Source organism: Lithobates pipiens, unplaced genomic scaffold, assembly GCF_037356315.1.
Source record: "Lithobates pipiens isolate NorthernLeopardFrog02 unplaced genomic scaffold, aLitPip1_a1.2 Scaffold_3, whole genome shotgun sequence".
Classification (NCBI taxonomy): Eukaryota; Metazoa; Chordata; class Amphibia; order Anura; family Ranidae; genus Lithobates; species Lithobates pipiens.
The window spans coordinates 193,983,779-194,010,881 of record NW_027507790.1 but is presented as its reverse complement, the minus strand read 5'-3'; the positions used below and the strand labels follow the sequence as shown (position 1 = coordinate 194,010,881).

At 44.0% G+C, this 27,103-nt stretch overlaps 1 protein-coding gene across 1 annotated transcript in view; it reads right to left on the bottom strand.

The window, feature by feature from the left end:
• Positions 1 to 25,975, bottom strand: part of PIK3R1 (phosphoinositide-3-kinase regulatory subunit 1) — a 91,874-nt gene extending 65,899 nt beyond the window's left edge. The window contains exon 1 of the mRNA XM_077462661.1: positions 25,432 to 25,975. Coding sequence (XP_077318787.1) covers positions 25,432 to 25,765 — 334 coding nt within the window. The 5' untranslated portion in view covers positions 25,766 to 25,975. The remainder of the gene's footprint in view (positions 1 to 25,431) is intronic.
• Positions 25,976 to 27,103: the final 1,128 nt, after the last annotated feature.

Here is a 27,103-nt window from a genome sequence, read left to right as displayed (position 1 = left end):
ATACATATTACTATGCTAGCCACTGGGCAGACTCTAGCTGTGCAATCTGCTGATCAATTACATGGAAACCCGTTAAGAGAATGCAATCAAGCAACTAATCAGCAGATGGCCCAGCTAAACACTGAAACACAAATCAAGGCAGCAGGGTGCATGTCAAAAACGAGCCAGAGATACGTTCTTGGTTTTGAAATTCTATCATTTGAAAAATATAAAAAATTAACTGCATGCTGATCAAGCAAAAGGTATTAGTTGCATAAATAGCACTTTAGCTTTGAGTTACTGCTCCCTGAAACATTAAAGCGAACCTTCAGTCATTTTTTTCAACTTTCCATCTATTAAATCTTCTGCCCTTGTTGTTGATTTATTTTTGGATAGTAAATCATTTTTTTTCTGCCAGTAAATACCTTATACAGCCCACTTCCTGTTTCTTGTCTGGTCATTAGCCTAGGCTTGTGACATCATGCACAGCTCTCTCTCTCACTCTCGTGAGTTTACCAGGAAGGGAGGGGGATGAGTCATTAGAGGGCCAGTGAGAGCTGCAGAGCTGGAGGTGTGCCTCTGTGTAAATCCAGGAAGTGAACAGGCAGCAGCTTCAGCTGCCCACAGTTAAAATGGATGCAGCCAGACTCAGCGGAAGGAGATTTCTGCCTGCATTATTGGCAAGTACAGAATCACAGTATATATAAAAAAATGCAAAAGTGGTTGGCAGGAAGCTTCAGAATGGCATAGAGGTTTTTATTACTAAATTATGTGAGCAGACTGCAGTTCTTTTCTTGAAAATTCTTTTTATTGATACTGCAGTTCTGTAAAGGTTTTAAGATACCAAAAAGGCAGAACATGTAAGAAAATTAATGTTTGCAAGATAAAACCTTACATATGCAGCCTGGTTCAATAAATTACAGAGACAAGGGCCACCTGCACTTTGTAAAAAAAAATTATTTTATTTTTTAAGAATAGTAAGTTTAATACACTTTTGTTACTACTACCCATATTGAGTAAATCTGTATTTTAAAGAACCTTCAAAGAATTTCTAAAAGATGAGGAGAGCACGTTTTCTGTTTGCACATAAGAGGATTATATAGGGGTGGGTAAGACACGATGTTATAAGTAACCACAGACCTGTTTATTTGGTAAGCCTGCTGACGCTTTAAACAAACACAACATGTGCTTGACTTTGGTAGTCTCCCTTTTCCTGTTGTAGTGCGTCTCTGCAGAAAGTCACCGTGTGCCAAAAACATTTAGGGTCATCCACAAAGAGAAAATGACTGAGCGTCTTTTCTACAAAGGTTCCATAGACTGACCCCATGGATCCCTGCCAAGAGCAGATAAGCATATGTGATTGATTCCACGGCCACCTGTACCATAGACATCTGTTTCGGCTTTGGGAGGTCAGCACAGAAGTCACTGCGTTCAAGGAGGCACCATCAGAGTCGTGCTTGGAACATCAGAGTTGAAAGTACTTCAAGAAATAACATTACAGCTCTATTCTCCAGAAAGGCCATCACAAATCATCATGCTTAGCGAATCGCCCTATGTAGAAAAGTCAATGGGATAAACTTGAGCCAAAAAACGCTGGCACTTTGCAGCAAAGCAGTAAAAAGGATATGCAATGTGTGTGTGTGAATCCCTAAGGACTCATGCCCGCTGGACGTTTTTACAGCCGCATTTTTTGGCTTCAGCCAAATTTTTTTCGACAGTCAATAAACTCTCCAGCATGTTATCCTACGGTATATGTCCATGCACATATAGCCTGTTAACTGTTATTAGTTGTTGCGTTTTTTGGGTTGGGAAAAAAACCCCAAAACTATTGGGCTCTGAGAGGAGTTTCTCAGCTGGAAAAAAAAAAAATTCAACAAAAAATGCAGATAAACAATCAAAAACATGGCTCAACAGCGTTTTTGATCCCATTGAAAAACAAAACGAAACAAAACGTGTAACCACTTCAGCCACGGAAGAATTGACCCCCCTTCCTGACCAGAGCACTTTTTTGCGATTCAGCACTGCGTCACTTTAACTGACAATTGCGTGGAAGCGCGACGTGGCTCCCAAATAAAATTAACGTCTTTTTTTCCCCACAAATAGCGCTTTCATTTGGTGGTATTTGATCACCTCTGCGGTTTTTATTTTTTGCACCTTAAACAAAATAGCAACAATTTAAAAAAAAAAAAAAAGCATTGTTTTTTTACTATAATATCTCCAAAAAATATATTTTTTTTTAATTATTTTTTCCTCAGTTTAGGGAGATACGTATTCTTCTACATATTTTTGGTAAAAAAAATTGCAATAAGCGTTTATTGATTTGCACAAAAATAGGGGATAGTTTTATGGAATTTTTATTCATAATTTATTTTTTACTAGTAATGGCGGCGATCAACAATTTTTATCGTGACTGCGACGTTATGGCAGACACATCGGCCAATTTTGACACATTGGCATTAATACAACGCCTAGAGGCGATTCAGTTCGCATTGTGCGCTATACAAGCATTTCATTCATTCAATGTAAAATTGCATTGATTACTGTAAAAATGTCATTGGCAGTGAAACGGTTAACCACTAGGTGGTGCTGTAGGGGTTAAGTGTGTCCTAGGGAGTGATTCTAACTGTGGGGGAGGGCTGTGTGTGACACGTCACTGATCCGCACTCCCGATTACATGCGGTATTGCATGCAATAGAAGTCAATGCGGAACAAATTATCTTCCCTTCCATTCACTACTATGGGGAAACTTGCTTTGGTATGCAAGTGCTTTGGATTACAAGCATTCTCCTGGGACAGATTATGTTTGTAATCCAAGGTTCCACTGTACTAGTAAAAAAAAAAAAAAAAAAAAAAAAAAAAAAAACCACACACAACACGCAGAGGTGGTGATCAAATACCACTAAGAGAAATCTATTTGTAGGGGGGAAAAAAAAAAGGACGTAAATTGGGTGCAGTGTCACGATCGCGCAATTGTCAGTTAAAGATACACATTCCCGTAGTAGCACAAAAAATGGCCTGGTCAGAAGTCAAGTAATTAGCAAGAAACATACATTCCACATTAATAAATTATGCTACCAAAAAAGGAGTGTGTGCTGTAACTTGCCTCCAGCACTGCTCCTGTGTCTTCTTGCTGGAGGCTGCCATTATGCCGAAGCCCAGAGCCCCTGAAAAGCAGTAAATCTTTAGGCTGTCAGTAGATCGGCCTCTAAAAAATTTTGCACAGTGCCTAAAAAAAAATTTAGAGAAACTGAGCATGTGCAGAGCAGGATGACACAGTGAATTACTGGATTTTAAAACCATATAGGCACTTATTTTCAATGTTTTACATTATATATTACATTATACCTACAGAAGGGGCCAGCCCACAGTCATCAGGAATTTGCTGACTAAAGTTCCCCTTTAAGTATGATTTTGAATGAATTTAAACAAACAGCTTAACAAATCCAAACCTGAACTCATTTTTTATATATATAAGTGGCCCAGTATAAAAGGAGATTATGAATTATAGGAGGGCAATAGAACAGCCAACAGGGAGTCTCTAAGATCATCAATCCGGCACAATACAGGTCCACATGAAGAGTCACTAGATGATACTTGGAAGACATTTCCCACTGACATCCTTTCATCTTATATGTAGGACATCTACACATGAAAGGATTAGCACAGCATACAGGCCTTTTCAACTCTGCAACCAATTTTATTCCCTCCAGGACAGAAGCATCAAGCAGAATCGTTGATTTGAAGCATCCCTATTGGCTGACAGTTTCTCATATAGAAGTTTGCACATACTTGTAGACCCCGCTCTGCTAACCCAGCAAGTCTAGAAGGTCAATAAATGCTGCATGTTGCTCACTTCTAGCCTACTCTTATCTCAGGGGGGAAGTATCTCACAGGCACGCAGTAAGACCTTTAATGTCATTGCATAATGTACAGTAAAATGCTAAATCAGACTTTAATATCCGTTTCAATGGCTGTTTTCAATTCACTTCATTTTTTTCCCATTGACTTCGTGCTGATCTATTCTGCAGAACATGTCCACGAATCACACGGATCGGTCTCCACTTAGAGACATCATACCATGTAATGTTACTGCTGTACACATACAGGCCTCATGCACACTGGCATAAAAAAATGCTGCGTATTTAGGCTTTTTTTTTTTGCAGCCTGTAGAAGCAACTCTGTGAGCCTATTTGTCCATGCACATTTGAGCATTTACAGGCACATTTGTAAAGGATCGTTTTCAGGCTCCTCTTGGAGAAAACCGCCTATAAGAGTCTCAATGCATGTACAATATGCTCCATAGGAACGTTTTCTTCTGGAGAGACAGAAACTAGGCCCAATTCAACTATTTGTATGTCCTTCGATTAGGATAGGAAACTTGGCTACAAACAGCAGCAAACGTATTGGATACCTTGGCTCTGCCTTCCACTGTTCCTATAACTCCCTGCAGGCTTTAAAGTGATTGTAAAGGCTGAAGATTTTTTACTTTCATATACTCTATGCATGAAGTTAGAGCTGCGCGATTCTGGGGAATCCATATAATAAAGATCACGATTCTCGCGGCGTGACATCTTTCACAAAATAAAAAAAATTGAGCTAACTTTACTATTTTTTTTTTAATTCATCAAAGTGTATTTTTCCCCCTAAAAGACCGCTGCACAAATACAGTGCGACAACCACCATTTTACTGTTTAGGATCTCTGAAAAAAAATAAATAAAAAAAAACTTCCCTCATTTACAAACTGAAGTTCATTCCTTTGAGCTAAAGAACAAAAATGTTACAATGTTTACAGTTTGCTCTGAGGAATGTTGTGAAACTTGGCAGATTGCCTGTCAGCTTGAGCAGAGAACTCTGCATGAATCGGAAAATGCTTTGTTAAGATTGGGAGGGGGAAAAAAGACTTGCGATCTCAATTATAAACGATTAATCGTGCAGCTCTATCATGAAGGTAAAAAAACCTTCAGTGTGCAGCTCCCCCCTCAGTCCCCATAATACTTACCCAAGCCTGATCTTGATCCAGCAATGTGCAGGTGACCTGAGGCACTCCCAAGTTTCTCCCTCCTGACTGGCTAAGATGCAACAACAGGAGCCATTGGCTCCCGCTGCTGTCAATCACAGCCAATGAGGCGAGAGCGGGCCTGAGCCGCGCTTGAGGTGTCTTATGGATGCAGAGAGCCGGTGAGCACGCACAAGTGCCCACATAGCAAGCGGCTTGCTATGGAAGCACTGGGCAAGAGGGTGGGACCCAGAGCTCCAGTGTGAGATTTCGGGGCTGCTCTGTGCAAAACCAATGCACAGAGCAGGCAAGGATAACATGGTTATTTTTGTTTTTTTCCCCCTTTACAATCACTTTAAGTTAACCAGTCACAACCCTAGATAAATAGATAGTTTGGGTTCAGTGAAAAACCACAAAAGTCAAAAAAGATTTCATACAAAATTTGTTGAGACCGCAGTGATACTATCAAATGCTGTGCAATTTTCATGAGAACACGGACCCCCTGCTTTTAATGGTTGGTTTATAATGCAGCATTAATCTATCTGACCTTGGAACACTGATAAAGAACCTACCAAAAGATTTTTTTTTTTCTTGGATTTATAGTGCCTTGAAAAAGTATTCATACCCCTTCAAAATTTTCCATAATTTTGTCATGTTACCTCCAAAAACGTCAAATGTCTTTTATTGGGGATTTTATGTGATAGACCAACACAAAGTGGCACATAATTGTGAAGTGAAAGAAAAATAATAAAATGTTTTCCAATTTTTTAAAAAATAAATATGTGAAAAGTGTGGCGTGCATTTGTATTCAGCCCCCCTGAGTCAATACTTTGTAGAACCACCTTTTGCTAAAAAAAAAGCAATAAAATATCAGTTGTTGTAATCTATCTCCGCCAAGTCAAAACTAAAAAAAAAAAAAAAAAAAGTTTTGCATTTAGTTATACTTTAAAAGTGTAACTCCACTTTTGTTGAGAGGAGAAGAAAAACAAAAAAAAAAAAAAAAAAATACACCATTCCCCTCTGGGTGATCTATGTTCAGTGCAAGGATTATAACAACCTTTGTTGCAGATTCCTACCTTTTGTTATTCTGAAGAAACCCCTGTGTGTTCCTCTGATGAGTCGGTCTAAGACCCCTTTCACACTGCCGAGCACATAGCATCAGCGGTAAAATGCTGCTATATTTAGCGGCGTTTTACCGTCGTATTTGCTGCGCATTTCCACCTGCTAGCGGGGCGCTTTTACCCCCCGTTAGCGGCCGAGAAAGGGTTAAAACCGCCTGCAATAGCAGTGTTTTGCCGACGGTATTGCAGCGCTGCCCTATTTATTTCAATGGGGAGCGGTGGTGGAGGAGCGGTAAACACACTGCTCCAAAGAAGCTGCTGGCAGGACGTTCTGCTACCCTCGGGGCTTTCACACTGGAATGAATGGTGCAGCAGTTTGAGGGCGGATTGCAGGCGCCATTTCTAATGCTATAGCACCTGCAATACGCCCTCAGTGTGAAAGGGCTCTAATGGGAGAGGTTTCATAATTATCCATCAGCTGTGCACCTGCACAGCACTAATGAGGAAATCTTCTGGGCCTGCATCCCTTTAGACGTGATTTCCTATGGAAATGGCACTTTTGTTGCAGGGGATGCCTGAAAGCTGACTTAAATCTAAGGCCCCTTTCACAATGGGGCGGTGGGTCCGTTTGCGGAAAAGCACCGCTATTTTTAGTGGCGCTTTGCCGTTGTACTTGCGAGGGTATTCGGCCGCTAACGGGTCGCTTTTAACCTCCACTAGCGGACGAAAAAGGGTTAAAACCACCCGCAATATAGCCCGTGGTGCTCCAGGAGCAGTGGATGAGCGGTATACACACCGCTTCAAAGATGCTGCTAGCAAGGCTTTTTTTTTACCGTCCTGCCAGCGCACCGCTCCAGTGTGAAAGCACTCAGGGCTTTCACACTGGACTGAATAGAGCGGCTCTTTCAGGGCGCTTTGCAGGCGCTATTTTCAGCGCTGTAGCACCTGCAAAGCGCCACAGTGTGAAAGGGGTCTAAGGCAAACTTCTAGGAAAATTGGTGGGCCAATCACACAGCAGGAAATGTTTCTGGGGAGTGGTCAGTACACGCACTGTCTACAGAACAACTCCAGGTAGCCATATTGCATTTAGAGAAAATTACAGCAGCTGCAGATTGAAAAAGAAAGGTCATTTTTAATTTAGAGCTGCACAATTAATCGTTAAAAAAATCGTGAAAATGAAACAGTAAAGTTAGCCCAATTTTATTTTGGTTTTAATGTGAAAGTTGATGTTACGCCGCGAGAATCTCAAGAGAATCGTGCATGTATCTTCTAAGCAAAAAAAAAATAAAAAAATTGTGATTCTCATTTTAGCCAGAATTGCGCAGCTCTAATTCACTTACAATATAACTTGTGCAGCAATTTTACAAGCTATATTATTTTTTCGTCATTTGCCTTTTTTTTCCCCTCCCCCACGAAAGCGGAGTTACCCTTTAAGCAGGAATATAATTTTTTTTATTTTTTTTTTAAATGTGCGTTGCATTATTACATGAAAATATACATCATGTGTATACGGGAAGCCTTGCTGTCGCCTCGCATTATTCTCCCTGCGAAGTTGAATATGCACTTCCTTGCCTGTCTCAAACAGGACTACACCAGCTCAGACAGGATCGCTCTGGTATCGGATTACTGCGCAGCCTGTAGATTAATCCCATGACTGTGGATGGAACGGCAACACAATGCTCTAAAGAGATCAAGGCGCACACACACACACACACACACACACACACACACACACACACACACACAATTTTACTATTACTTCTAGTGTAACAAAGGACAATACCAGACCATTTACTTCACATCACAAGATTTGCCAAAGCAGAAAAACTCCAAATTTATACTCTATGCGATTGACTTGCGGTTTGTAGCTTCTTTTTTTTTGCATACAAACTAAAGCGATTTTCCACTGTTCTAAATGTGGCTTTTCAGGAACACTCAACACACCAACAAGCATTTTGCTGCACAACAATACAGATCATCAACTGACCCTCAACCTCAGCTCCAAGTATAAATGAAACCCCAATGTTACCGCAAATACGTGCGCTGGTGGATCTAAGGCCCCTTTCACACTGGAGCGGCTATTTTTAGCGCCGCTTTGCAATCGTTTTAGCGGCACTAGACGGACGCGAGCGGGGAGGGTTTTAAATGAGCGGCCGAGAAAGGGTTAAAAACCACTGCTACAGCAGCGCTATCCCGGCATCATAGCCGTGCTGCCCCATTGATTTCATTGGGCAGGAGCGGTGTATACACCGCTCCAAAGATGCTGCTACCAGGACTTTTTATTTTCCTGCCAGCGCTCCGCTCCAGTGTGGAAGCCCTTGGGGCTTTTACATTGGAGAGACAGCAGCGGCTCTTTCAGGGCACTTTGCATGTGCTATTTTTAGCGCCCCAGTGTGAAAGGGGTCTAAGCGGGCGATACATGCATAGATTTCTCTCGTTCAGCCTTGGGACTGAGCAATAGAAATCTGAGGATTCTTCTATTCACACTAAACAGCGCAGATGGATGAATCTGCTCCGCAGGCCATTGTGTTCTGACAGTAGGTGCCCGCGGCTGTCAGAATATCCAGTGACTGCATCTGATTGGACGCAGTCACCGTTCACACACTTTTCTGCCCGGATCCATTAATCTTCAGATCAATGTTCATCAAGCTGGCTGGTGCCAACAGGGCCACTTAAGGCCCCTTTCCCATGGGCGCCTTCCGCTTTGATCAGCAGGGGGGTTGGTCTGCTGATCAGAGCGGGTAGAGAGGACAGGGGAATAGCCCGCTCTGCTCTATGGGCAGCCGGGTGTAAACCATCCGCTTACATAGTGCAGAACGGATCCCCTTCCGTTAGCGGACCAGGTTGGAGGTAGGCAGATGTATTACGCTTACACCCATCGGATCATAGAGGTGAATGGAGGGTCATCAGATATCACCTTTGTGACACACATTAACCACTTCAGCCCTGGAAAGATTTACCAACTTCCTGACCAGGCCATTTTCATTTTTTGTCATACAGCACTGCTTTGCCTTGACTGACAACTGTGCGATTGTGCGAGGTTGTACCCAAACAAATCCGATGTCCTTTTCTCCGCACAAATAGTTTTCTTTTGGAGGTATTTGATCACCTATGCAGTTTTTATTTTTTGCGCCATGAAAAAAAGGGAGACAATTTTGAAAAAAAAAAAACTACAATTTTTTACTTTCTGCTATAAAAAAAAAAAAAAAAACCTCAATGTATTAGTTTAGGCATATATGTTTTCTGCTACATATATTTTTGGTATTCAAAAAAAAAAAAAGAAAAAGAAAAAATGCAATAAGCATATATTGATTGGTTTGCGCAAAAGTAGTCACGTCTACAAAAATCTATATGGACAGATTTATGGCATCATAATTTTTTTTTGTGACGGCGATCAGTGATTTTTAGCGGGACTGGGACACCGCGGTGGACAGATCAGACACCTGACATTTTTCACACTATTTTTGGGAGCCTGTGATGTTACTACAGTAATCAGTGCTAAAAATATGCACGTTATTTATACTGACACTGGCAGGAAAGGGGTTAACATCAGGGGTGATCAAGGGGTTACATTTCTTCCCCGTTTGTTTTCTAACTGGGGGACCGTGTGACTGAGAAAACACACGGATCCGTCTTCCTGCATAGCAGAAAGACAGGATCTATGGGATCTCCCCTGTCAGACCGCAGATCTGCCTTGTTTACACAGGCAGATCCCCGTTCTGTCACTACAGGGGAACGATTGCAGGTGGCCGGCGGACATAGAGTCTGCTGGACACACTCGTTGGCTCCCCTGCAGGCCAATTGGAGTGTGTGAGCGCCTCAGGTGGCGCACGCCCACAAAAGTAAGTTCACGAGCCAACATACAGCTACTTGAGGGATTGTGCCAACCTGTCACAGTATGACGACAGCGGCTGGTCGGCAAACTGTTAAAATATGGAACACACTGCCTGCATTTTTTTTCTGACTCAGGACCATTTGCACAAAACCAAATTCCCTTTCATGTGATATATTTACATGTATAGATTTCTTAGTAACACAAGTTGCCATGCGGCACTGCCAGGAAGTGTAAAAAACCTCCTAAACGTGTCCCGTTTAGAAGATATTTACTGTACATGCAGCCAGTGACATCACTGGCACATGCACTCTGAAGGAACGACCACCCGTGGCGTTCCCTCAGAGCCTTGTGCTGTGACACAGGTGCATGCGCGGGAGTGACGTCATCGTGGCTCCAGCCAGTCACAGAGCTGGAGTCCGCAAACCTGGAAGCAAGACAGGTGAAGGTGGAAGTTGTCGCCAGCATTGCTGGAAGGCTTCGTTTTCAGGCAAGTTTCACATAATGTGCTAGTATGCAATACATACTAGCACATTATGCTTTTGCCTCGCAAGTAAGAAGAAAAAAAAAAATGAAATAACGTGCAGCGGTTTACAAACGCTTTAAGGAAAACAAACCAGCGCAATTACGTCCACATGTGCACTACCACCCTTTAGACATTTCCACATGAAGACGACTCCATTTTACCTAAATAAAGCTTCCTAAAGCTGTGAGTGAGGAGCCCAAATACCAGAAAGAAGTGGAACGGTCTCTGAACATTTACTGTTTTCCGGACTTCTAGTTGGCTTTTACAAATCTTGCCACAGCTGTGACGGTGACACTCTGCATCCATAGGAAACTGCCAGTCACGCTGCTGACTGCCATTTAACAATGACGCTTTCCTGACAGGAAAAAGCCTGACCATTCTGAGGTCCGGGCTGACAAGACAAATGCAAGATTTTAACCCTGCTGCCTTCACATTAAATCCACAAATTCCAAGGAAAACGTTAATTCAGGGTCAATTCCGTCATCTGGATCGCTCTTCACACATTTTGAAGACATTTGAAAACAAAATGAAAAAATAAATAAAAAAGGTATTGCTGCACAAAGTTGAGGGTTAGTGACAGGAAATGAAAGCCTTCGACAACGTGCTAGTTATGTGTTCTCAAGGCAAGCTGGCCATGACACAAACACGACGTAGAGCGACTGATCTGCTAACGTTTGAGGAACTTGTTTCCTCACAAATGATCTGTTTCCAAAAAATAAATACCGTATAACAAAACACATTCATTTTAAGAGGGAGGTTTAAAAAAAATATAACACTTACATTTTAAATAAGGAACTTTGAAGGAAAATAAGGGTCAGTGCCCATCTGCAGGCTCGCCATTGCCATCAATGCAGCCTGATCAATGCCCATCTGTAGCCTCATTAGTCCACATCAATGCAGCCTCCTCGCCAGTGCCACCAATGCAGCCTGATTAATGCCCATCTGCAGCCTCACCACTGCCTTCAAGGCAGCAGCCTCACCATTGCCATCAGTGCAGCCTGGTCGATGCCCATCTGTAGCCTAGAGGGGGGTGGGACGAGTGCCAACAGATTACATACAGTGAGACTCTGCTATGATAGACAGAAGAGTGGTCCAATGGTGGCCCAGGAGACGGGACTTCCTATTACAGAGGCCGCCAAGCAAACAGGAGATTCTCAATGTATGTAATCTGACAGCGCTCGTCCTACCCCCCTTCTCGCTCCCTCAGAGGCAGTCAAAATTGAAGTATTGGCGTATAACGGGCACACGCTATTTGCACCCGATTTTCAGGGTGAAAAAGTGCGTGTTATGCACCAATAAACACAGTGTATAAAATTGCATACATTATCAAAAAAATGGACTTCAGCATTGGGGGTGCTAAACTTACCAAAGTCAGGTAAAAATCAGCATGGAAGGACTGGCACTGAGGCCTGGTACCCACTGAGGATTTCTGAGGGTGTTAGTAAGTCGCTCATTCAAGGAGGAAACCATCAGCGCCGCGTTCTTTGGTGAATGCTGTGGTTGACAATAAGGAGCTTTATTTTAAAAGTTGAGGGTCCCATGTGGCCAATTTTCCACATCCAGCCCTAAACCGCCATGTCACATGCATATATGTTAGAGATGTTTACTTGCCCACCATGTGACTCTGTCAGTTGATATGTTGTTCTCACAACTGCTTCTATTAATACGATTATGCTAGTTCCTCATTTTAAAGCTTTTCATACATGGAGACCCAGGGTTCAGTTTACTTTTATTAATGAATGTTGTGCAGTTTGTGTTTGTTCTTTTAGTCATTGATTAGTAACTCCACTTTTACAGTACTTGTACATTATTTCAGACCCACTTTCCTCAGCAGTGGGAGGTCTGAGCTTCCCGTACCCACTCAATCCTCACTGCGGTCATGTTCTCCTCTTCCATCTGCAGTCTTCATGCTATAGTCATTGGTCGGCACTGACAATTACAAAATAATATACACTGTACTGCATCTGCACTAGAGCTCCAAGATTCTGGCTAAAATGAAAATCACAATTTTTGTTTGCTTAAAATAAAGATCACGATTTTCTAGGGAATCTCGGCATAAGGCCCCTTTCACACGGGACGGATCAGTAATGATCCGCCCCGTGATGATCCACTTGCTCAGCGGGGATCGCTCCGTTGTCCCCGCTGAGCCAGCGGATAACTCTGCTCTCCATTCTCCTCTATGGGGGGGATCGAATGAGCATGGACCGTCTGTCCGTGTTCATCCGATCCGCTCTGCAGACGGATAGAAAAATAGGATTTTCATCCGTCTGCAGAATCAGACAATTGCGGAGGCGGGCGATAGCGGGTGTCTGCGGATGTTCATCCGCAGACACCCGCTATCCCATAGGAATGCATGTATGTCCGTATTTCATCCGCAAACGGATGGATGAAATACGGACATAATGTCTGCATGTGTGAAAGGGGCCAAACAGGTTTCACATTATACAAAAAAAAATTGGCTAACTTTACTGTTTATTTTTCATTGAAGTCCATTTTTTCCCAAAATATTGAATTTGAAAAACAGCTGTACAAATACAGCGTGACGTAAAATATTGCAATGACCACCATTTTATTCTCTAGGGTCTTTTTTTGTTATAAAAGTGTTATACTTACCTCCTTGGTTTTGCACAGAGCAGCCTGAATCCTCCTCTTCTCTGCTCCCTCTTAGCTGCTCCTAGTCCCTCCCGAGTGCCCGTCAGCCAGCAGCTTGCTACAGGGGTCACCCAAGCGGAGTGAGAGCTCCATGTATCCATTTAGAGACGGATCACCTGTCTGGCCCTGCCCCTTCTTACCCGATTGGCTGGCTGACTTTGACAGACGCAGGAACCAATAGCACAGCTGCTCTAGTCTTAGTCAATCAGGAGGAGTGTACTGGATGGCTGAGGGGATCGTGGACATTGCTGGAGAGAGAAGGAGCTCAGATAGGTAATTGGGGGGTGTTGCTACACACACAGGTTTTTCTTGTATTAATGCATAGATAAAAAATAAAAACTTCTGCCTTTACATTCCTTTTTACTATAGTGCATGGTTTTTTTTTTCATGAAAAGGCTAAATACATTTTCTCCAACCGCAGCTGTGTGGTCACATGATCCGCCTCCGCTGTCTTCCCTGATCTATGGAGAGAAGCAGGAGGGGCCGAGACTCCCCTGTGATGTCAGCCAGCACAGGGGGATCTCATGACTGCACAGCGGCAGTGTGGGAAAGGGTATTTAGCCTTTTCATTAAAAAAATAAATAAAAAAAACACATGCACTATAGTTAATGGCAGCATAATCTGGTACATGTAAAGTCACCATGTTGGCTTAGAGAGGTTAAGCCAATATACATGAAGCGAGATTCAGCTGGTTCTGTATTTTAGTTTGTAACATGTTCCAGCTCCTGTGCTCCTTCCCCTGTGATAGCAGGGATGAGTAGCGGCGGGAAGAAGAGCCTCTCCCATGCCGATATACAGGGAGGAAGGGGGGAGAGGACGTAACCTGACTACGGAGATCATGGCTCAGCAGCCATGATTACTGTGATCAACACAGACAGGGGGACAAATTACACAGCACAAGCACTGTGCTATAGATCATGCCTTAAAGGAATAGGATCTGTGTCTTTTTTTAATTTTAAGGGTTACAACCATTTTAAGTGCACTTTACAAGCAATTACAAAGTGGTGGATCGCTTTTTAGCAGGCAAATGTGAGGTGGTGGAGATATGTTGCTTTTATACTGGCTGCTTTAACCTTAAATGCTGACCCACCACACCATGCACAGTTGCAGCGCTGCCCCATTTACTTGAATAGCATGTATTCAGTGGTGGTCAAGGGCAAGGAGGTTTACATTTGGGTCATCCGTGTGAACAAGCCCTTACACAATGAACAGTTGTTAGCCACTTACTTGCATTAACTCAATATCCTAAGACCCGGTTCACTGGCCTAACCAAACACGCATGTGAGAAAATGGATCTTGATTGCCAAGTATGAGCTCACAGTCTGCATGGGGATTAGTAAAATGCTAGAAATCAACCCTCATCAAGTGAAGAACGCAGGATAGGTGTGCATGTTTCAACTAGTTTGCACAGCTAAGCCTTGCCAACTCTAAGCACTTGAAGAAACTGTTGATTAAAATGTTTTAACGTCTGTATAGCTTAGAACTCAAGTAAGCAATTAAACACCTGTCCTATCACTTCTTATCCTCATTAGCGCCTGTTAAGGGCTCATAGGAGACTTAGTAGAGCAAGTAATCAGTGTTAAAAAGTGGAAACGATCGTATTTCTTTATTACTGGCATGGCTGACTCGGTAACACATGAAGATGTAACAAATTACCTTTTAGAAGATCAGCTCTGAAGGTTTGTAGATTGGCTTCTCCAAGGACAATGCCACACAAGTGCTTTTCTTGCAAGTCTTTAACTTAGAATTCCTTCATAAAAGATCCCCATGGAGTATCACTCTGGTATGCAAGGGTTGGGGAATGTTCCATATCCGCACAGCGCTTATGTGTCTACTGTCAAGTTTTCTAGAATGCAATGAATGTAAAAGACCAGGAGAAGCCGTGAGTTTGCTCTCCTACAAAGAACTGTGAAGTACAGTCCAGACCAGACTCCAGTTCTCATAGGGTCGATGATGCAACACTGATAAAAGCCGATTGCTGCTTAGTATGGGCTAGGATTCTCAATGGTAACAAAACACAACAGCCTCGGGACATACATAAACCACATACATCAGATGGCCTTGATTTAAGCATAGCAACTGGAGTCTCGTGGCGGGTACTCCAGATCAGGGGTCTCCAAACTTTCTAAACAAAGGGCCTCTACTGTCCTGCAGACTTTACAGGGGCCGGACTGTGGCCATTGGGAGTAGAAGTTATCCTGGCACCGGTGGGATTAAACAATGCATCTTTGGTATTACAGGGAGGAAAGGTGCCCTATCACTGGTTTCAGTTGGAGAATTAGTGCTCAATCATTGGTGTCAGTGGAAACACAATTATTAATAATAATAATAATACAGGATTTATATAGAGCCAACAGTTTGCGCTGCACTTTACAACATACTAGTGACAGATTGTTGGTGTCAGTTTGAGGAATAGTGTCCCCTCATTGGTGTCAGTGGAAATAATAGTGACCGATTGTTGGTGTCAGTTGGAGGGCCGAATAAAGGCAAGCAAAGGGCCGCATCTTGCCCCCAGCTCTAGATAATGAGGTTTACTCATATATTCAAGTGCAGCTCTCCTAATCTTAAGAGGTCGAGTTAAAACGGAACGGATTTCAGTTGTCAGCGTAGCCTGCAGGGCTCAAGGGCAGTTCTTGGGATCTCCAGCAGAATGGACTGGCCAAGAAAAGTTCACAGGATCCTCAGGCTGGCCATACATTCATTTTCTTATTTAACTTTGTAGTGCAAGGGCCTACCTGATTGCATATAAATCGAAAGTGTTTAAGATTGATCTCATATTATATAGTTTGGTAAATCTAAAGTAAAATAGAATAAAGAAAATTGTATAATGTACGGCCAGCCAATGCCTTTCCCCCCCATTTCAACAGTAATACTACCTGCAATGATTAAAAAACAAAAAGCTAAATAAGGAATAAAAAATTCCAGATTGAAATCCATTTCCAAAGCTTGTGGCTGATTTAGAGGAAGCAAAGTCTTCCCTTCCTTGTTAATTGTACCTACAGGTAAGCAGATAGTAAGGCTTACCTGTAAGTACTGTAAATATCTCCTAAACTTGCACAGTTTAGGAGATATTTACTATATATGCTGCCAACGTCATTGGCGCATTTGCACTAAAGGAGTGGCCCACTCGTGCCCTTTCTTCAGTACCCATGCTGTGACTGGCAGCAACCACGCACATGTGGAGTGACAGCATCGCGGCTCCAACCAATCACAGCGCCAGAGCCCCCGAACCCGGAAGTAACGCTGGGAAAGATGTCGACTGTGGGAGTGGAGTGTGGGCAGCACTGTAGGGCACTGTTCTAAGGTAAGTATCTCATAATGAGCTAGTATGCGATGCATACTAGCTCATTATGCCTTTGTCTTGCAGGTTTGGCTTTTTTTTCCCCCGGAGGTTTACAACCTCTAAGAATTTGGAGCACAGATCCTATTGTAAGATCCTTGACAGATTTAGAACATTTAATGCCAGGTTGTTTTTTTTCGACAATTACCTTGTGAAAATTCCTTCCTGAGATGACATGATAATCTGCGTAACATCTCAGTGTTCAAGTCAATGAGAAACGCCATGATCCTGTCACACATAGCATTGTTTGGAAGAACATTCTCCCTATGAAATGATAGGCAGGATAAGCGTATGACAGCCCAGTCAATGGGTGGGACAAAACATCAGTTTTTCATGGAATGAACCTTTAAAAGCTAACTGTCACTCCTTTTAAGCGAGTTTCTGAAGATTTCAGTGGCGAGATGTTCCTGTGGTGGGTTGCGTCTGTTCCTCCCACAAAATCATACCAATTGCATGCTTTTATTGTAACACAACCCTCCAATTTATTTATTCTCAAAGATCTGATTGGGAGGCATGACACCATCTTTTGTCTTTCTACCATCTGCAGCAGTTGACCAGAATTGAGAGATCTGTGCCAACATCTCACCTCTGCAAAATACAGATCTTCATCAGCACACCTTGAGCTGCAGCCGACTAACAGACCATCTGATGGTGTCTGCATAGTTTCATTGTCCAATACCACTTGGCAGAGCGAGCTGCATGACCCCAAAGAACTTTAGCTGTTGGTAAGGGTGGCATTGTGTATGTGACCACTACTGTAAAAGCAGCCATTATGCGTGATATAAGGGGAGATATCCTCCAAATTTCCCCACGATGAATTGATTTTAGCAGGGGTTCCCAGAGACCCAACATGTCATGGGTTCCTCTGGGGTAGACAAAAGGCTGCTTGTAAGGTATGACAGCTACAATGAAACGTCATACCACCGGGTCTCCAAGAGATTGAACTAGCCTGCATGCCAGCTGACAACACAACCAAGTTTTTGGCCTTGCTCTGCCCTACATTCCTTTTGTTGCTGATAGCAGAACTCCATTTATTCAGAAAAAAAAAAAGGACTTCAAAGGCAATACTTAGAGAAGCCATCCTCAATCGGGCTATTGTGGAGCCCTAGGGTTCCTTGAACTGTGGCCTATTGTACTCCCATTTGATGGTGTCTGCAAAGTTCTGGGGACCAATGTCACTTGGCACAGCCAGCTGTATGACACCATTTATCACTGACCATTTAGCTGTCTGTCAAGTCCTGTACACACGGTCCAAATGTCAGGTGCCATCGACCGGTTCAGTAGAAACCGGCCAACATTCGTCTCGTGTATACTGCAGCTGGTCCAATAGAAGCCGACTGTTAGGCCTGGCTTTCCTTGAAGGGGCATGACCGAAAAATGTCTGCCGATCGGCTCCTGGTCAGCACAAATTCACACCGGAGATGTGAACTAGCTCCATAGAGAGCCGGTCACAATTTCCTACCATGCCAACTGGATGCGGGGAAAGCCACATCCATTTCGCATAGATGTGAACTCAGCCTTAAACTTTTTTTTTTACATTTCTTCTAGGGATCAACCAATTATTGGCAGCTGATATTCACTTTTTTAGACGTATCGGTCAAAAATCCGGGGTGATGCACGTAGCTGCATGCATCACCCCGGAACCGTTCTTTAGAGCAGGCGGTCGGCTTTATTGGAACAACCACCAATGTGGCTCAGCAGCTTCTCGGCTGTTATTACAAGCAGCGGGAAGGGACGTTCTCCCCCTGCTACCCGGGCTCCCCTCGCCCCACCTTGAGGCCAGAGCAACCAGCTGGAACTTTCGCAGGCTGGCCGAAGACCCGAACAAAGCTGATTCTTTGTCGGGTCTCAGATCTACTAATCCGGAAGCGAAGTCATGACATCACTTAGTGATAAAAAAAAATAAACAGACAAAATAAAAAAAATAAAAAATTGTAAAGTTAAAATAAAGTAAAAGTAAAAACGACAGTTTTTTTAAATGTACAAAATATCGGCAGGAGAGGTGGCTGGAATATCCGTATCATAACCGAAAAAACTATATTGGTCGATCCCCAATCTCTTTAGCAACTTCTTAATTCCTTGCCTAAAGCAGATGGTGTCATATATCATAGAAGTCTTCAGGAGGGGTTTTCTCAGTGAAGCACAACCCCCACCCCCCATGCATTCTTGAGCTAAGGACAGATGGATTCCAGGAAGTAAATGCTACATGACTCATTTGTCCTTATTTAAGATGGCCACAGCCAGAAATGCTAAGAGGAGTTTTTTCAAAATGATTTCTCAACAAAATAAAAGCATAGAAATATGGATGGATGAGTTTGCTTTGATTATTAAAAATGAATTTAAAAAAAGCATTATTGGTTTGTGGTGCTCAGATGCAGTGAAGATCTGCTTTAATGTATTGCGCCACGTTTCTACATACTTCTTTGTACGCGCCACATCAATTTTTTTAATGGTAGGCATGTTGAATTAATGTTTTAGTGCATTGCAAAAAAAATAAAAAATGCAGAAATACTACATTTTTATGTAGTGCACCTATATAGCGTGAACAAGGTACGCAGAAAGAAATTGTGTGCTTGCTTTGAATGACGCGGATCAATAGACATGGTGTGAATGAGCCAAAAAACAAAACAAAAAAAAAATATATATATATATATATATATATATATATATATATATATATATATATATATATATATATATATATATATATATATATATATATATATATATATATATATATATATATATATATATATGTGTGTTAGTCCCCATGCAAGGTGATCACTAGTTCAAGTCTAATATAATACAGCCTCACATTACTGACAACCAGTAGGTGGCAGTTTTAAGCCAGGAAGCCGCTTTTCTGCAGATATTTTATAAATGATTCTAGATTTTAAGGGGAGAAAAAAAAAAAAAAAAAAAAAAACGCAATCTCGTGCAATGCAGACTGCCTGTATAACTGCAAAAGGAACAAGTTAGTGACAACAATCATTCGATAATTCAAAGCCAGATATGTTGCAACATGCCTACAAATGAAATCCTGAGACATCCAAAATATTTGTTGCCAAAATACAAACTTTGTTAGATGTAATTAAGAAAGATCACGTTGCAAAACCATGCATGCTTGCAACGCTTCGGTGGAAGAAACGTTTCAGTGTGTTTGTAACGAGTTGGAAAGATATAAAAAGTCATCCAAGCATGTGTGTTCCTTTATTATCCTCCATCATGGAGAGGACGGGTTCCTCTAAAGAAAGCAGTACTAAGCATTGCATAAGAGCCGGTCCCCCCCATAACGTGCCTCTTCCGTCTGACAATGCAGACAAGCCAAGTCAAGCTGTTCCTCTCCATATACCAAAGCCATACATGTTGCTATCACAAAGCGGCATTCCATTTCCTATGAAAACTTCGGATTACTGACAGTTTTTACTTTAAATGATACAACTGACAAATATGTGTTGAGGAAGAGACCCTACAATCACATCAAGAAGGTCTACAGCATCCTACGTGGGCTCCAACGTTATCCAAGCCGCACATCGACCCAGAAAGCAGTGGCGCTGTCACTCGTCCACCGTGAATGTCACCAGTAAAAGAAGAGGCCTCTGCCCCATTGTCTTCTACACAAAGCTGGCAGATCTGCATACAGCACAGGAAAAAGGAAGAGAAAACTCAATAGCCAACTACAGGAACTGGCCCTTCTTTGTGCAAGGCCAGCACATTCCACCGCTTCACAGTTCAGTTAGGCTCAAGAATGTCTAGAGCAAAGCCTACAGAAATATGCTTCAAATGAGAGATTGCCCAGCCTGTCAATTAAAAAAAAAAAAAAAAAAAAAAAAGGGATAGACGGGGTGTCTCACGCAGCCACAAGATTTGCATATTACATATTACTAAGCAGTAATGATAATATCTGAGAAATTCAATGCCCAGGGATCACCTAGAGACAACAAAGCAGCACACAGATGATGGAGATGTCATATGTCAATGCTATTAGTTCACTAGCCTGTAATAAGAGATTCACGGCGGGAACATTGAGCAACTGCTACCCAAGTCATTCTACAGTGTTTGTAAACATTGTTTCTAATTTGGTGTCCAGTATAGAGTTTCTATAAACATAGCACAGAACGCCAGCAACACTACCACACCGGGGCCATACATGTGTGGGATATAGAGATAATAGAGAGGACGTTCTACGGCTGTCAGAGAGAGCGGTGCCAAAGGCATAGATTGACCAACTGCTAAAAGGGGGTGTCCATCCTGCGAAGGAGAAAGGAGAGGAAGGAGGAGAAGGGGAAGTAGGGAAGAAAGAGGGGGGGGAAGTAGGGAAGAAAGAGGGGGGGGAAGTAGGGAAGAAAGAGGGGGGGGAAGTAGGGAAGAAAGAGGGGGGGGAAGTAGGGAAGAAAGAGGGGGGGGAAGTAGGGAAGAAAGAGGGGGGGGAAGTAGGGAAGAAAGAGGGGGGGGAAGTAGGGAAGAAAGAGGGGGGGGAAGTAGGGAAGAAAGAGGGGGGGGGAAGTAGGGAAGAAAGAGGGGGGGGAAGTAGGGAAGAAAGAGGGGGGGGAAGTAGGGAAGAAAGAGGGGGGGGGGAAGTAGGGAAGAAAGAGGGGGGGAGTAGGGAAGAAAGAGGGGGGGGAGTAGGGAAGAAAGAGGGGGGGGGGAAGTAGGGAAGAAAGAGGGGGGGGGGGGGGGGAGTAGGGACGAAAGAAAGGAGACGAAAGAAAGGAGACGAAAGAAAGGAGACGAAAGAAAGGAGACGAAAGAAAGGAGACGAAGGAGGAGAAGAAAGAAAGGAGACGAAGGAGGAGAAGAAAGAAAGGAGACGAAGGAGGAGAAGAAAAAGGAGACGAAGGAGGAGAAGAAGAAAGGCGAACAAAGGAGAAGAAGAATTGCACAAAGTGGCCCAGAACTTCCTTCTTTTGGGTGCCCCACCAATGCTCCTAGCTCCTCCTCTCCATGTGCCACCACAGGAAGTCAAATACTATGGGGGCACATCTGCAAGCTGAATCCCAAGCTGCGCTACCTGCATCCAGACACAAACAGTGTAGCTTGGCATTACCACCCACTGCCCTGTCACAGGATTTGACTGACAGCAGTTGGAACCAACACACTCCCACTGCTCTCAGCCAAGCCTGAAAAAGCAGAGAACCACTACAAATGGGCAGTGCTGGATCGAGTGAGGACTCAGGTAAGTATGAGGTGGGGGCTGACATTTTTACCATAATGCAGACAATAAATTAAGGTAAAACATGTTCAGGGCTTGAAAGCACTTTAGAAATCTGTCTACACTGGATGTGGTCCTCACTCCTCCAGGTGATCATGGGATGTCTGCACACTCATCAGTAAATCTTCCAATCACGTAGCAGAACGTTAGCGATGAGCGGGATGGATGATGTGATGGAGGCATTGCAAAGTTTAAACAATGGAAGATTTAGGGATCCCTTGGTTGGTCTTTGTAGATTTCCTGAAGAAGGGACAAGCCTGGCCCACCGCACAGATCACAGTGATACACACAGACTGTAAAGATGTGGCTACAAGAGACGGATATCCGGTGGCCGAGGGGACTACACTCCTGATGACAATGTGGTCCTCGGCACTGAAGATGAGAAATCTATAGACATTGGAGAAGACACCTGGAAATGTGTATGGGGTCACCGACCAGATCCTGACATCTGATGAGATAAACGAACACACTGAGCGCTGAACGCCCCGCCAACTATAGGGGAACAACCACTAGTCCCAGCATGCAGCACGGATCTGTTCCCGATGACATGGGAAAGCACCGATCACACACCTTACTATGTGACTGTACAACCAACCAACACTGAGGACCTACCTAAACTATCCCACAACTTGTATCCAATCTGGCCGCTCCTTGCACTACACAGGCACTGGTAGATCTAAACAGAGATTGTACAATCAGATTGTATAGTATGTGATGGGTGGTATATTTGATTTATATCTGCAGCCATTGCAGCGTGGAACAATATCTCATTCTATATCTTAATCACAGATTGGATCTGTGCAATGGCTGATACACAGATCAATCACAGGTATTATTGGCCACACACACATCAATTGATAGAAATAATCAATCTGAGGAAATTGGACAGAATAGTCAATTGATAGTTGATGATATTCGGTGGCTTTGACACACACAGGGGAGGAAGGAAGATAGTCTCATAGGTTATTGATCACAGATCTATCCCTGTCTTGGTGGCCATACATGCTTCAATAAACCATCAATGACTTTTCCAATCGATCTTCCCTGATAGGAGTAATTGATCTTTAACTGTTGACCCATTCGGTGGATATGACACATGAGTGAGGTGGATTCTGATATATGTGGACGATACAATCATAGATTATATTGATTACAGATTGCTCCCCGTATTGGTGACCATACACGCTTCAATAAACGATCAATGACTTTTCTGATCAATTTCTCCAGATCCTAATAAGCTATAGATGACACACATGGAAGGTGGATTCTGATTGGTAGCTGAAAGATACCGTTAATGATTATCGATCACTCCCTGTATTGGTGGCCATATATGCTTTAAAAAAAAAAAATCAATGACTTTTCCAATCGATCTCCCTGGATGGCAATAATTGATCTCTAGCACTGGTCGGCAACCTGGGGACCTCCCAGCTGTTGTGGAACTACATTTCCCATGAGGCATTGCAAGGCTGGCAATTACAATTACTCCCAGAGGCATGATGGGACTTGTAGTGCTGCAACAGCTGATGGGCCCCGGGTTGCCTCGCCCTGATCTATAGCCAATGGCCCATCTGCATCTGATGGATATGACACACCGAGGATCAAGCGGATTCTAATAGCTGGAAGATACAATTAAGAGTTATTGATCACATCTGTTTCCACCATGCAATCTCATAATCTGATTGGATCGGAGACCGGGTTTCACAACGTTTTTGGCGTGGTGGAATTTTATGTGCGTTTTGCAAAGTGCTGCCTTCGAACCCCATTACACTATAACTAGAACCGGAGAGTGCAAAATCTGGTGCAACTCTGAATAGTAACCAATCGGCTTCCAGGTTTAATTGTAAAAACTTCATTGAACAAGCTGATGCTAGAAGCCGATTGGTTGTTGTGCAGAGCTGCAGTTTTAGTAAATCTCCCCCAGAAGTGCATCAAAGTCCCGTGTGCCTCGTCTTATAACACGTGCATTGAGGAGACAGATGTGATCAATAACTTAGAATCGTTCAATCATCAATCAGGGTCCACTTCCTCTGTGTGTGTCATATCCATCCAATCGGTCATCCTCTATAGATCGATTACTCCTATCAGAAGAGATCGATTGGAAAAGACGTTGATGGCTGATTGAAGTGTGTATGAACACCAATACAGGTGACACAGGAGAAGCTGGCCTGATAAGCAAATTATCTCAGAAACATGATCGATCATTCTCCATCCTGGCCGATTGAATCAGTTCAATGTAAATTGATCAGAAGGGAAGTTATGGCAATTCGATGCGATCATTTTGATGGCATGATCGGATAATAAAGTCGTTCGGCCACCTGGCACTGTACACCATACAACCTTATCTGATTAAGAAATTAGCTCAGTGCTGTCAATCGCTGCAACACGATCGATACAGGTGTTGCCAATATGGTTGTTTTGGTGGATCAGATGATAAAAAAATAAATAAATTGTAGGACCACCTCGCAGCATACACCATACAACCTCATAATCTGATCAAAGTGCTGCCGATCGATGCAACATGAAAGATCGTTTTCCCATCCTGGCCGATCGATTGGATGGGTTGCCGATGCGATCATTTTGATTTCATGAACAGATAAATAAAATCGTACAGCCAACTGGCACTGTACACCACACAACCATATAAATCTGATCAGCTAATCAACTCAGTGCTGCCAATCGCTGCAATACGATTGTTCTCCATCCTGGCTGATCGACTCAGTTCAATCTAAAAATCGATCAGAAAGGAAGTTGTAGCAATTTGATCATCTTGACTGTACGTCACACGGATCGCACAATAAAATCGTTCGGCCACCCGGCAGAATCTACCTTCATAACCTGATTGATTCAAATATAATAATTGATCAGCGAATTGTCTCAGTGCTGCCAATCCATGCAACACGATCGATAATGGGTTTGCCGATATGATTGTTTTGGTGGATTGTATGACCGCCTGGCAGCATCCACCATACAACCCAATTATTTGATCAGCAAATCGTCTAAGTGCTGCCGATCACTGCAACACAATTGATAATTCTCCATCCTGGCTGATCGACTCAGTACAATTTAAATCAATCAGAAGAGAAGTTATGGCAATTCGATCGTGCACATCACATGATCAGATAATAAAATCGTTCGCCCACCTGGCAGCATCCACAATACATATATAATTGATCGGCAAATCGTTCCAATGCTGCCAACTGATGCAGAACGATCAATAATCCTCCGCCCCGGCCAATGGACTCGGTTCAACTTAATTTTATAGTAAGGGAAGTTATAGCAATTCGATCGTGCACATCACATCATCAGATAATAAAATCGTTCGTCCACCATACAACCTCCTAACCTGATCCACATACAATCGAATTGATCAGCAAATCATCTCAGTGCTGCTGATTGATGCCAACATGATCGATAATCCTTTGTCCCGGCCGACGGGCTCAGTTCAATGTAAATCTATTGTTATGGCAATTCTATGGGCTGCCGAAATGATCGTTCTGATGGCTGGGGTGATAAAATCGTCCAACCAGCTGGCAGCATCCACCATGCAACCTCCTGATCCGATCGATCCAAACAATCGCCAGGCCCCGTTCACACCTGGCGTCACGAAAACGCATTTTTTTTCTGCACACTTTAAATTTTTTACGCGTTTCTGTGCATCACGCATTTATGACAGACGCTGCGGCACCTCTCGGGGCGCCTCGGAGCGTCACGCGTTTCGGGGCGCCTGTAAGAATTTTTTTGCACGCGTTGTCGGAACGCGGAGGTGTGACTGGGGCCTGTGATTGCCGATCGTACGATCAGAGCACATACACACACCAGATCGGGGACTCACCCTGCGATTCTGCTCCAGCCTCGGTCCGGGGGCCCCCAGGGGCCACAGGCAGCGGTCTAGGGGGGCGTGGTTTGGGGGTCGGGGGGCTGATCTTCTTCCGGCCGATATACTCCACGTAGGTGCCCGGGAAGTCGCCCCTCTCCCCCGTACTCTCGTTGTAGCCGTTCAGCCATCCGATCTGCTCGGGCCGGGCCTCGCCGCCCTCCCCGCAGCCCAGGGCCACCAATGTCCCTCTGTTCACGGTCAGGATGTCACCCAACCGCAGGTCAATGTCTTCATCCCGCTCCTTCTTGTAGGCGAACAGGGCCCGGTACTGGTATCCCTCCGCGCTCATGTCTGCGCGATCTCACACACACACCGCGATCTGAGCCTTCCGTACAATGCCGAGGAGCCGATCACTGCACAGCCAGCGTGCCCGGGGACTGCCTGGAGTCGGAGGCGCGGCACCGAGCTCTCATGTCTCTGCTGTCCGCCCCGATCGCCCCGCTCTTCCTCCCACACTCGCTACACACAAGGCGAGGGAGACGCAGGCAGCAGCGGTGGGAGGGGACCGGGAGTGGAGGCGCCGCGCGCATGCGCAGCTTTTCCGCAGCTGTCACTCAGAGGCCGCGGCGCGCCGTCTGGATTGGCCGGTCGCTGGTGGTACGTCGCCACGTAGGCGGGGTTATGGGGGGGCCATCTTTCTGATGGGCAGTCGGCTTGTTGCCATGTGCGTGAGAGAGTGCTGGGGAAGATTTCAGTTGCCGAGCCTCCCCTGTGTGTGTGGAGCTCAGCACTCCTCCTCACACGTTCATTAGCCAGTCCAGTGCACGTAGTATAGGTGGCTGTACATTCATTGGAGGGCGGGGGAGTGGCTGTACAATAAAAGGCATACACACAGCCCTTAGCCCATTCATAGCACATTCCAGGGGCCAGCCTGCAATACTCTGCAGCGCTAAGGCAGGCAGGAGATGCATGTGAAGTTCTAATGGAGGATGAGGAGAATACACCCATTTCTACACACCATTATTTAGTACTACTGCTCCATACTCCCCTACTACCCCATTGATCCATACTCCTACTACTCCATGCTCCATACTCCTACTGCTCCATACTCCTACTACTAACTACTCCATACTCCTACTACTCCATACCCCTACTGCCCCATACTCCTACTGCTCCATACTCCTACTACTCCATACTCCTACTACTCCATACCCCTACTGCCCCATACCCCTACTGCCCCATACTCCTACTGCTCCATACTCCTACTGCTCCATACTCCTACAAATACATACCCCTACTGCCCCATACTCCTACTACTCCATTACTCCATACTTCTACAGCTCCATACTCCTAGTACTCCATACTCCTATTGCTCCATACTTCTACAGCTCCATACTCCCAGTACTCCATACTCCTATTGCTCCATACTCCTACTGCTCCATACTCCCACTGCTCCATACTCCTACTGCCCATACTCCCACTGCTCCATACTCCTACTGTCCCATACTCCTACTGCTCCATACCCCTACTACTCCATACTCCATACTTGTACTACTACTACTCCATACTCCTACTACTCCATTACTCCATACTCCTACTACTCCATACTCTTACTGCTCCATACTCCTACTGCTCCATACTCCTACTACTCCATACTCGTACTACTGCTACTCCATACTCCTACTGC